We start from the raw sequence: 13,254 nt of genomic DNA on the forward strand, positions 1-13,254 counted from the left end.
TTTTTTAGTTTCTTGCGCACTTTGAGGAAAGTCTTCAACTCTATTTTTTGTAAAATTTTGTGTCTCACATTTTGAAACTATTAAGTTAACGGTCGACTAAGTGTATAGACTTAGTTACTAAAAAATCTACGGGTGGTTCCTTTACATCTTTCATTGTCTCTCTAGGTATTTCTACTTCCTTCTTTTCTTCATTTACCTTCTCTTCCTGGGGTACACTTCCTGCTCTCTCCTGTCCAGTATATAAAGCTCTAACATTGTACCCCATTAGTTTTAGTTGCCTATGTATTGGACGCTCTAAGTTGTCCATAACGGCTATTATTATTCCAAAAAAATATGGCTTTTTATATTTAGGAGTATGCCTGAAAACTGGCCTTGTGTGGATGTGTTTTCCATAGCCCAGTTCCTCTAATGCTTTCCTGACTGGAAAAAACTTCTTTTCCAGTAGAAATCCAATAACAAACACCGTTACTCGCTTGCATATGTTTCTAGTAGGTGTGAAATTGTGAAAACGGTAGGGTTTATCCTTTATAATAAGACCTTTCTCTTGTAAAAGGTGTTTTGCTTTGTCAGATCTCATGACTATTTCCATCATGGAGCCGTTCCTAATTAGTTGGAATCCCTCTAAATCCGACTTATCTAAGCCGACATCCTCAATAGCTGATAAAATCTCATCTTCTCCAATTTTCGTGTCTTATGTACTCAAAAGAGTCTTTTTTAAACTGGTATATCCGTTTGATGTAAAAGCTCTTGCTAGCTTTTCACTTGGACATTATTGTCAATAATGTTTAGGGAAGATGAACTCTTTAAGGCCATGGTCAATGATACACTACGTGTATATTTATTCCCTCAGTCAATATAACAGGCCGGTAAACCGTAAACACTCAGAAAACTCTAAACTCAATCACACTTAACACTCTACAAGCTAAAGTTGCCGTTCCGGCAACCCGTTGTTGGGGTAAGGTAAATCCTTAGTAATCACTAAGGAGGCACGTAGACTACACTAAAGGTGATCACTAGCTCAGTTTTATACCTAAGATCAATAATTAAGAACAGATACTACACTTGATCTTAGCCATTAGGTCGAGAAGCGATGGATAGCTTTACAAAATGAATGCGATGGATAGCTTTACAAAATGAAAGCGATGCATAGCTTTAAAAAATGGATAGCTTTAAAAAATCAACCATTAGGCCGAGAAGTATAAATAACTTTAAAAAATGGATGATTTTTAGGATAGTTGCTAAAGTCATAACAATGTTTATTTTCAGTAAATTAAAATCGTTACTTTTGTTATATACATACATGTGGGTGTATATAACATAAGTTACATACATGTGTATGTTCGTAACATAAATTTTAAAACTTAGCTCAGTGTTCGTCATTTTTAATAATTTATGGATTTACCTAAAAATGCTTAACTGATTCTAAACGTTTTTTCAAGAAAGTAGATAATTTGAGGTAACTAAAATATTAAAGATAATAACAATATCTTTATTGGTAAAAAAAATCAAGTGAATGAGGGAAGAAAATTTACTTTTGTTTCCAAATGAATAGACAATTTAATAGATAAATAAGATCTCATATTTTGAGAAGAGGGCATTTGTATCCACATACTTCGGGATAGAAAGTAAAGGGCTTAAAATAATACTGTTAAGAGTATGCTCTCTTAGAAATCTTACTTTGCAGGCTAGACAATCTTAAAAAAGCATTTAACTGGCTTTGTCCCCAAACCTGGCAAGATGTGATCTCCAAGTATTGCGCAGTATATATAGGGTTTTTCGCTAGCATCTCATTTGATCACACAGTTTCAAAGTTAAGTTTTAAAATGAGATGGAAAGATAGATTTGTATCAATTTTGATTCCAAGATATTTTAAAGAAACAATAGGAAAAAAATTTTCATCCAAATAGTTGTTTGATTCCTAACCTCAATATAATCTTGAGGGTCTTTTGTCGATTTTTCATTCCATATACGCTAATGCCTCTAACTTACCAGATTATGTCATCCTGACACTCAACATGCCCAAAATATTGTAATTATCCCTGATGCTATATATCATAACACCCTGAGCCTAAGTGGCGTGTATTATTCTTTAAAATTCTTTAACATTGTGCTTTTTTTATGCTTGCTCATCTTCAACTTTACAATGCATAACTTTTGTCTTATTCGTGTTTATTTTCACCTCTTTTGCTTTCACTCCAACGTTTTAGCACTGAAATACTATGATTTTTTCTTTCCTTGCAATCATTAACAAAATCAGTGCACAGAATTGCTCCTATGGAGCTCTTTATAAGACCCCTTTTTAAAAAAAAGGTTCTGAATACTGAACATTGACGTTGAACCTTTAACCCTGCCATCACTCGTTCTTTTGTTTCGACGCCTGATGCTTTGTTTTGATGCCTGATATTTTTAAACGGAGCCATGATAACTGTCACCAACTACCCTTTAACTCTAAATACCACAAAAACACAGTCTCTCGATACTCTGTCAAAAGCTTTCTCTAGAACAACAAAACAACAATTGTTATCCACAGATTTTAATTTCCAATGTTTTTCTTATACATTCCTTACAATAAATACTGCACTTGTTTTTCCCTTTTTATATTTTTAGTTAAATAATACTTAAAATATAAATTCTCAACCTATCCATAGATATTATTCTAACTTTAACATACATGATTTGTAAAGGTGAAGCAAAATCTAAATAAACATAATTAAAATTGGATATCATACTAATGTTTTGAGCTTTGTAAACAACTTGGGTTTGTTTGAATGGGCAAAACAGTAGCAGCTAAAAACAGATTAAAATACATTTGTTTATATTTGTTATTTTGTTATATATGTTTTAATATATTGATAACATCAATATATAATCTATTAAGATTTTGTTTGAATTTTTTTATGAGGGTTGTTTTACATAAGAGATTCTGTATAAAAAAACATCACGATCTTAAAATTAATAGAAAAATTTTATTTAACGGAAAAAGTGTTATTTGTTTGCTGACTGACTTCTTCCGTTAATTTGTACAAAATAAGCAAAACAAAATAAGGGAGAAAGTGCTGCCTGTCTTTCTCCATTAATTAGCACGAAATATTGAAATTGCAGAAACCGTCAACGAAGTTATGTTTTTTGCTTTAAGTGTTTTAAGATATACACTAAAAAAAAAGGTAGGAATTTCTACCTTTAAAGGTATATCACATATCCTACCCTTTAAAGTAGAAAAATATACCCTACATAATAAGGTATTTTAGTCTACCTTTATTTAAGGAAGAAAAACAAAACATTTTTAAAAAAAAACTATTTTGATTAAAATGATAAGTTTACAACAATATGTTCAGCAATCGCTGAACCAGTGAAGTGACACGGAACTCGCTAAGTCCACAAATACAGTTGGCTAGAAATGTCAATGTTTTTTGCAGTCGCAGATCGAAGGATATTTCAAAAACCCAATAAGATGCTATCAAGACTTATAATGCTTCGTTAATGAAATGAACGTTATAAATAACTATACCGTTGAGGTAGATTGCTATATGCACATCTTCAAAATGCAGAATATTGGCTTGACTTGAACAAGTGATTCTTACTGTTGGTGTGCTTAGAGTTGATTCGTAAAAAAATCAGAATTGTCAATTTAAATATTACATTTATATTGACAAAAGTAAAAAAAAAAAAAACACTTTAAAAATTGAAAAATCATAAGCCTCATTGAGAATGGTAGCTTCAAAACACTATTAGAGACCTTATTTATCACAACCCATCTTTCAATTTTTTCACTAAACATGGCAGGCAAGCACAACATCGATGCTCTTATCTGTTGTGCTAAAATATTTATAACTTTTTTACATAAATAAACACAAAATAAATTAAAGAGAAACATATATATTATAAACCTTCAATATTGACATTCGACTCAGATCCTATTGCAGTCGCAATGTTAGTCACAAAGTCATTATTTTTGGCATTTCTTTTCCCCGACTTAGCCATTTTCAGTATTTTTATAGATCTTTTAGCTGTAAAGAACTAGTTTATTTTACTGGTTCCTTCATTTCCAGTTATGAGATTTGCCTTTTCTAACAGCTACAAAATATAATGATACATATTAAAATTTATCAACTATGAGTTATTCTTACTTCATTAATTGATAAATTCAAGTTAAAATTCACCTCTGTACCAATCTTTAATGCTGGATACTCTTCAAGTATTTGTGTTGTACTAGAATTAAGTGTTATTCTCCTTCTATGTACAAAGGTCTTTGCCATTCGATCTCTAACCTTTGATATATCAGGAAGACTGTTTTTTTAACTCATTTGAAATGGTTTCCTTGTGAGCAATGCAGCTTAGCGAATCCTCTATAGCGTTTGTTTGCATCTAAAACAAAATTTAATAAAATTAAAAAAAAGAATATTATTTTTTAGTTTTTATAACCATATATTAAATAATACAGAGTTTAAATAACTGATCTCTGAGATACTTACCTCTGACCGCTTCTGTTTTGGAGTTACTGCACATTCAATATAAAGTTCCTTTCTTTTCAGCGTTGTACCAAACTTTTTATGCTCTTGCACTAAAGATATATTATGAGTTTTAGACCTTTCAGACTTGTATCTTGTTTTTAAGCTGTCTATTCATGTTGCGTGGAAAGAAATTACTTATTGAAATTAATTATAGATAATTTTAACATACATACATACACACATACACATATATAAATATATATATATATATATATATATATATATATATATATATATATATATATATATATATATATATATATATATATATATATATATATATATATATATATATATATATATATACAGGGCCGGCTCAAGAGTATATGGCGCCTATGGCCATTTTGCAATTAGCGTTGCCCCCTCCCACTTTCTTCCCCTACCCCCCCCCCCTCGCTTTCCCTTTCCATCCCCCCTACCACCCTTCGCTGTATAAAAAAATAAATCGCATTATGGGCATTCGCGGTGAACTTTCAATATTTATTTACAATTTAACCTTTCATTCTTTTACAATAGCAAATGATTTAATCATATCTTCCAATTCTTTTGCAATTGCTTGTTCTATTGATAACATTGCCAGACCATCCATCCTATCCTGTGTGTGTGTTGAGCGAATATACGTTTTGATTAACTTCATCTTGGAAAAGCTTCTCTCTGCTGTTGCAATAGATATAGGTAGAGTTAAAAGTTCTGAGAAAGACAAATAAGTTTTCCAAAGCTGCATTCAAATTGTTTGAACAAATTAAGTTTAAAATATTTCTTGGAGAGTAGTTTCCCTTATAATGATTTCGCAAATATTTCATCTCTTCAAACAAGTCAGTTCCAGAAACATCTTTCAACTCATTGCAATATAATAATTTTTCTAAATCCATGCATCTTTTTAGTAATTCATCTTCATTAATGTCCTTGGCATTTAAACTGTAAAGAAAGTTGAACTGATTATTGTGCTGCATCAGCATTTCAAACCGATCCTGGAAAGATCCAATAGCGTGATCTAAAATGCTGTTGAAGAAGTTAATCTTAAAATTGTTTTCTTCAGTCATTGATTCCTCTTGACTTTCATAAGCAAAAATTCTTTTTTTGGTACGACAACGCTTTTTTTCAAATTCGGACTCAATATCTAGCTCAACAGACAATTTTCTTGCAGTTTCTAACATCTTTTGAATTTGTTCATCAGTTCTATAATCTTTAACATACTCCAAAGTGTTAGAAATTAATAAAACAGCCTGAGGAATATTTAAATTGACTTCTTGAAGAGAATTGCTTGATATCTCAATCTGACTCAGCACATCATACCAAGTGATAAGGCAGCAAACAAGTTTAAAGTCAATTTTCTGCAGTAGTGCTCTGGACTCAGATTTTTTTTTTGTTGCTGTTACTGAAGACACAGGTAATTCGATATTTCAGAAGCTTTCTAAAGCTTGTATTATCTCTCTCAGTTGATGTCTTAATGGTTTTAATGCATCAATTCTACATGCCCATCTGGTTTCACAAAGTCCTTTCAAAGTTAAACCTTTGACAAACTGACGTAAAATGTTCCATCGCTGAGTTGAGGATGAGAAAAATACAAAAAAATGTTGCACAATGTCAAAGAACGTTACTGCGTCTAAACAGCTTCCAACAGCATCATTGACAACTAAATTCAGTGAATGAGATGAGCAAGGAACATAAAAGGCTCGTGAATTAAGTAGATTAATTAAGAGCATAAAAGTAATTAATTAAGAACATAAAAGGCTTGTAATTAATTATCTTGGCTTGAACTCTATTTTGTTTGGCTCGCATGTTCGATCCATTATCATGCCCTTGTCCTCTTAAATCATACATAGAAATTCCATGAGAATCCAAAGTTTCTATTATTTTTCAGTCATTCCAGCGTCTGTAGTAATGTCAATAAAGCTTAAAAATGCTCTCTTATATCAACGTAGCTTTCCTTTTCACCTGGAATGGGCAGTATTGACACAAAACGTAGAATTATTGTCAGTATGGGAAATATCTCGAGTACAATCAACAATAATTGATTAGTATTTGCTTGCCTTCAAATCAACTACTATTTATTCTTTGACTGCTTTATATAAAATTTGAATAATTTTATTTTGAATATTTTTACCCAAGTAATGTCTGTAAATTTCTTTGCTTTTTATTCTCCTGATATGCCCTTTCATCACAGGATCAAACTTGGCAAGCAGATCCATTATTTTCAAAAAGCAACCATTATTGTCATCATAAAGTTTATCTGAAGTCCCTCGCAATGCTACATTTTGGGACGCATGAAATTTTATAATGGAAAAAAGTCGCTCTAAGACATGCCGCCAGTGGTTTGTAGTTTTGTCCATTTGTCTCTGCTGAACTGCATCAATTTTAGATGATCCTTTGAACTTTTTAATAAGATCATGCCAGGTCATATAACAATTCAAATGATCTTAACTTGTCTCGTGAGTATTTAATCTGTTATTTAAGTTTTTCCGCTTTGATACGCCTTCACCAGAAACCTCAGTAATCTTTTTAGAAAAGAGCTTGCAACAGAAGCAAAAGACAGCGTCTTTTGTTTTAGAATAAACTAGCCTCTCACGTTTATACTTTTCCCCATTTGGTAGCTTCCGAAAATAATGACTTATATTATATCTTCGTTTTCTTCCTTCTTGACTAGTGAAAGGAAAGTCAAAATCCATTATTTGAATTGGACCAATTTTGACAAGTAGATATGTCAATGACAGTATTTTTAGGCCAGCTTCCAACATCCAAGTAATTATCGGAGATTTCGGGTTAAACTGCGCATATTGTAGACTCAATGACGGCGTCCATTTGGTTGCTTGCCTCAGAATGATTACAATTGAGATCATTTTGGTTAGTTGATGACTCAAACTGTAATCAAATTTTTAAATATTACTCAAATTTTTAATGATATTCTAGTCAAATTTAATATATGATGAATTGTTAAATGTTTGACTTTTTTACCTGAATGTTTTGAATACTTTTGGAATTAATTGATGGTACTGACACAATTTCTAAGCAAGTTTTTAAATACTTCTCCAAACTTCCCTTATACTTTGACAAGGAAACATCTTTTTCTTGTTTTCTTTTTAGGTTTTGAGCTCCTGATAATTTTTTCTTTCCAAACATGATGGTTGTTTTTATATCCTCTTTTGAAACATTTTTTGTTCACTTAAATTTGTAAAGAGTAAAAAATTTAACATGCATTGAATTGAGTTGGTTTCATAAGCAAAAACTTGTTCGATATGGATTATACCAGTAGTACTGTATAAACTGGTGTTTTAGAGTTCAAACAATTATGGTAAATTTTCTTTAAAAAAAATTTTTATTAAATTGAAATCTTAATCTAAAAATTATTTTATTTTTAATTTATATTTAATTTAATTTTTTTTATTTTTGAATTTTGAATTTTCTATTTTTTTGGCGCCCCCTTTGAAGCGGCGCCTGTGGTCAAGTGGTGCTTGGCCAAGCTGTTGAGCCGGCCCTGTATATATACACATTTATATATATGCATATATATATATATATATATTTATATATATATATGCATATATATATATATATATATATATATATATATATAAATATATGTATATATATATATATATATATATATATATATATATATATATATATATATATATATATATATATATATATATATATATATATATATATGTGTGTGTATATATATATAAGGGTGCATCACAAAATTTTTTTTAATTTCAGTTGTCTGCTATTTTATTTTGTTTTATCAGCTGACATAAGCATTTTGTTAAAAAAAAAATTTGGACAATATTTAGAGGTCCCCAGGCCCTTGAAAGTTTTGCAGATTTTAATTAACAGAACAAGATTGTGCTAGACCAAATTAAAAAATTCTATGAAAAAGCCAACATTCCAATGGTTACAGATCGTAGAGCCTGCGAAAAAATTGTCAAACTGCTGAGGAAATGCAGATTATGTTGGCATCAACTTTTCAGCTCTGGCCTCCAAATGTGGAAAGTCTCATTAAGAATGCAGAGGATCTGGCATTTCTTGACTCAATGAAAGGTGACAGAACTGCCAGTTTTGGGGCTTTTGACAAGACACTTGCAAAAAAAATATCCAGACGCCATTATTGTCGAAATGCCGCAGAAATTGAGCGTATGAAGCGAGCATATCGTGAGATTGAAACATCATCAGCCATGGTATCATCTGAAGTCGTGTTAGGCAATGAGGGCAGTAGTATCCGATCTAACAGTTCCGCTTCGGAAGACGATGTAGATTTCGAAGCTGCAACAAAAGAAAAAATTTCAAAACAGCAAAGACTTCCACTTTTGTGGGCAATGCTAAGCAGATTAAGTTGCTGGGGGTTCCAAGTTATTTCAAAGCCACAGACCAAACATGCCGCCAAGTCATAGCTGAATTAACAGTGAAGCTGATGACCGAGTTGAATTGTAATGATAGAATTGTGAATATGACATTTGACACAACAAGCTCAAACACTGGCCACTTGACAGCTGCTTGTATTGCCATACAAGATAAATTGCAAGGTGCTGTCCTTTGGTCAGGCTGTTATAAGTATTATTATCATAATACTTATAACTTTATAACCTATTTATAACGTAACTTAGGGTGTAAATGATAGAATAAGGCGTTACAAGATAGAATTTCATTTTTACATTAAAACAAGCAAAAAAATGCAATCACAAATCAAAGCCGTTTAAAAATGAATCTTTATTCACTTAAGCTCCAGAAAAAAAAAGAAGCAAAAAGATCATTATAATTCAAAGGATTATGATGAACTTTTCTTAAAAACAAAAATTTTTGTCTTTCAGCAATATCGAAGTCTACAAAAATAAAAAATAAATAAAAAAATCCAACCAACACGTAGTCTTTTTTAAATACTCTGCATTTTAATAATTAAATGTACTAATACCATTAATAATAAAAATTCACTGTAAACTTGCCATTCTTCCCCATTACGAAGAGCTAGCAACACTTCACCCGAAAGACTGAGTAAAACATCACTTTCATCTATTTTGTTCTATCGCTATTTACAACAATTTTTGCAGGTGAAAGTTTGAACTTCTCAAACACTGAAATTAAAATTGAAAAATTAATTTTGATAAGAGTAAGTTAAATTTATGTTTTTTGAAATTAACTCTCAACAAGAATGCTTAAAATAATAATGTATTTATAATGTAAAAGTATTAAAAAAATTCTTACCTTTCACTATCAGCACATCAAAATCTTCAGTAATAATTGCCTTTTTTACTAAACGATCACCAGACCATTTCTTGAAAAGAGGCATTTTAAATTTGATCACTTAATTGAAATATAAAAAACTTTAATACTCGATCAAATAATAAAACGTTTATAATAATTTTTTATACGCAAGATCTTCGTATAATAGATTAAACTAGTAAATTATAGATAAGTATAGTAAATTAAAAAACAGAAAATACTAAAAGAGCAATATCATCAAACTAATTAAATACAAGTTTAAGTAATTCAAAACTTAATTACCTTAACTTACTTAATTTCCCAGATTGCTTCATAATTTTTTTTTTTTTTGCCGAAATCTGAATTACCAGACTTTTCCTTATATGGCAGACACCCACCCAAGTAACATATATAAAAGTAAAGGTAAAAATATTTGTGAAAACTAAATTTTAATAAGTTATAAATATTTTAATTTTCTTATTCATCCTTTATGCAAACACGATGGCGAAATAAAATGCCTTCCTCATTATTAACAAAATAGGAACCCATAGACGGATAATTGGCATGTTCACCGCAACCCAATTGTTGAACTGCTCTATATTGTAAAAATCCGCAAACACTATATATTGTTTTACAATTTGCAACACAGAGTTAATAATAATTTAAAGTTCCTTGAAACAATAATATATAAAGGCATGTCATCGCAACCTTTTATTTGACAAATAATACTTGTGCTTGTATAAAAGATCTGTCCATTAATTCGAAGTTTTGCGGTAGATATAAACTGCTCATGTTGATTTACTTGATGGGTATTAACAAAATTTTTTTTATGGCATCAATAAGTTCAAATAAAAGTGAATCTATAGATAATATTTTTTGACAACTTAAAATTTCTGGACCCTTATAGTATGGGATTCGTCCAAAATTCATAACGCACTTGCGCATTTTATTTAGTTGTGCCAAAGTAAATGCTATATTTTTAAAATTTTTTACACGACGTGCAATTCGTTTAAAATATTTTAAATCTCATTACCCAGAGGTGTCGCAAAGGTTCAAAATACAATAGTAATCTAGGATAATGTACTAAAAAATGTATTTTAGGTATAAATTATGCTGGGCTAATTTGCTTAAGTAGAGAATGATGTCTTTGAATCAGATGCTCAAGAATAGGGATCCAATTTATATCAATATCTGGTGCCAAAAGGATTTTCACAATTTGTCGACATAACAAATGAAGCTGCCAAAAGTTATTGTTAGGAGTATATCGTGATTTTTTTACTAGACGACTGACAAAATGGGCAAAAAATGAAATAGTAACCATCGCTCTACTGCTTTTCCATGGATTGTTTTATTGGATGTTGCCAAATTTTTTGGAACACATGATATAGCAGGTTTATCACAAATATCTGGAATGCCATACTTGAAGTTCGCTATTTCTTCTTTCAACTGAATAATAGTGAATAATTTTTCTTTGATAAGATTTTTCACAACAATTGAAAAAGTCACACTCAAAATCCCTTCTAGTCCATCATGCATAAAGTCAGTCGGGAAACATTCAATTGCATTGAAATACTGCAAACTAAAGAACAATGGCTATAAACACCGTACACACCACTGAGTGATTTATCGGTCTTTACTTCTTGAACATGATAATTATGTAAATCTAATGTTCTCAACTGGCATAAAGATTCTGAATGAACTTTTGAAAGAAACTTAAACGAAATCATGAAGTAACGACAAACTCTACCAGATGAGAAGCAAGTAGAAAAACCACCAAAAAACCAGAAAAATCTCCAGAGAATGTAACGATAGTACCATTGATGTGTTCAATTTTGCCAAGAATATTTAAATCAAGCCCATTTATCTCAAGCAATTTAATATCCTTCCTTAGTTTATTTAAAATTTTATCGTATCCATACATTTTGACAGTACTATATTGCGCACCTAATACGAAGTAAATATGATCAAGATTTGTCCATATATGAGTTTCAACATTTCCAACTTAAAATAAAAAATTGAAGCCTTGTGAGTACCCCTTCTGCTTCCAAGTGCATTACAGATATCTAACTCATCATTATACAAATATTAACGAATAAAATTGTTGCTATTACCATTTAATGATTTAAAATGTGTACCATCGGAATAATCTCGCATAACGGTTCCGTTCACAACTAGCCCATATATCATCTTTTTGAAGATAGGTTTTCAAAGTTTGAAGAATTGGAATATAATATAATATAATAACCATTTTTTTTATTTTTTTTTTAGATTTTTTTCATTTTCTATTGCATAAATATTAATATCTGTGTTTGCTACTACAACAGGCAAAGACAATGTTTCATTGTTTATTACATTGTTAGAACCACGACTTTTAGTTAGTTGATGAAGTTCATTAGTCTGCACATCAAGTTCTATTGGGGAAACAAACTCAAGGTTGTTTAGCATATATAATTTTCTAAGATGATCAGTGGCAAACAGTTGAGAGACACTGTCATAAATTGAGGAAAATGATAATAATTGATTCAACACAGAGTCGTCATCTGATTCAATATAGGCTTTAAGCCTTTTTCTGCTTAATGATACAATACTTTTCTGGAACAAATCAAGCAAACATTTAATTTTATTACATATTGAAGAAGCTGTTGAAAGTGGCGGCAAGTATTTTTTGCGCAACTGCAGCTGTTTATACATATATTGTTTCCAAAAGATTCCAAAAAATTCAGAAAACTCTGTCATTAATTTTTAAGCATTTTCATCCACGCTTTCAACAATTGCTATGTTTTCTTCTTCCGCTTTCACAACATTTTCAACGTTTTCTTCTCTATTTTTAGATAAATCTAGTTTATCGGAAGTTATGGAAACTAGATAAGACTAGTGAAATTTTAAAACATGATATCTATAATGTATTAACAGTGTTATAGCAATAAACACAACCATCTAAACTATACGACAAATTTAGATGTTTTTCATGACCATGCTGCAACATGTGATTGATTAACCCTCGTGCATTATAAGACCCTTTTCTGCAAAACTCAACTTGACAATAATACTCCATACCGAAATTTGAAATCTTTAACTGCTACAATGCCGTATGTATCATTAAAACCAGATGCAGTTATAAATCTGGTAATAATATATATAATTTGTTTTTTTAATTTTCTAAGTTGTTTATTTCTAAGTTTTTTTGGTTAATATAAAAACCAACTAAATATTTTTTATAAAGTGTAAAATACTTTTATTTATTCTCAGCTTTTTTTTATTTTTTTAAGGTAAGAGCTTTTCATAAAATTAAAGAAATTTATGGTTTGCGAGCCGCATTCTGGTGACATCTAACGCAAAGGTAGAAAACTCTTCAGGGGTAGAATTTTCTACCATTTTAACCGCTTAAACTTAAGAAACGATTATTCTACTCTAAAAATATTAGTTTCTTCCTTCGGGTAGAATAACATACTTCTATTATACCTTTTTTTTAGTGTGTAACAAACATCTTTGTTTTTTTTTCAATAAAATTTCCTTAAATTAGAAACAAGCTATAAACAAAAAAATC

The 13,254-nt window shown here is 30.4% G+C and overlaps 1 protein-coding gene and 1 pseudogene across 1 annotated transcript; both read right to left on the minus strand.

Annotated features, from left to right (window-relative positions):
- Positions 1-1,001: 1,001 nt before the first annotated feature.
- LOC136085662 (U2 spliceosomal RNA) lies at positions 1,002-1,092 on the minus strand (annotated as a pseudogene).
- Positions 1,093-4,278: 3,186 nt separating this feature from the next.
- LOC136085495 (uncharacterized) lies at positions 4,279-6,913 on the minus strand. Its single transcript, XM_065806807.1, has 4 exons — positions 6,619-6,913; positions 5,251-5,889; positions 4,473-4,561; positions 4,279-4,365 (listed from the first exon to the last, which is right to left on the minus strand). Exons 1-4 carry the CDS (start codon positions 6,911-6,913, stop codon positions 4,279-4,281), a joined length of 1,110 nt encoding a protein of 369 aa, XP_065662879.1.
- Positions 6,914-13,254: the final 6,341 nt, after the last annotated feature.

The sequence above is a fragment of the Hydra vulgaris genome, chromosome 09 (genome assembly GCF_038396675.1).
Source record: "Hydra vulgaris chromosome 09, alternate assembly HydraT2T_AEP".
NCBI lineage: Eukaryota > Metazoa > Cnidaria > Hydrozoa > Anthoathecata > Hydridae > Hydra > Hydra vulgaris.

Bases quoted from the DNA above. Each gene is read 5' to 3' on its own strand.
- LOC136085495 (XM_065806807.1), bottom strand. From the start codon at position 6,913: ATGACCTGGCATGATCTTATTAAAAAGTTCAAAGGATCATCTAAAATT. The intron at 5,890-6,618 runs GTAAAAATATTC...CTGTGTCTTCAG, and splicing joins AATTTACAGACATTACTTGG to TAACAGCAACAAAAAAAAAA. The intron at 4,562-5,250 runs GTTCAAACAATT...ATATATCTTTAG, and splicing joins AAATATTTTAAACTTAATTT to TGCAAGAGCATAAAAAGTTT.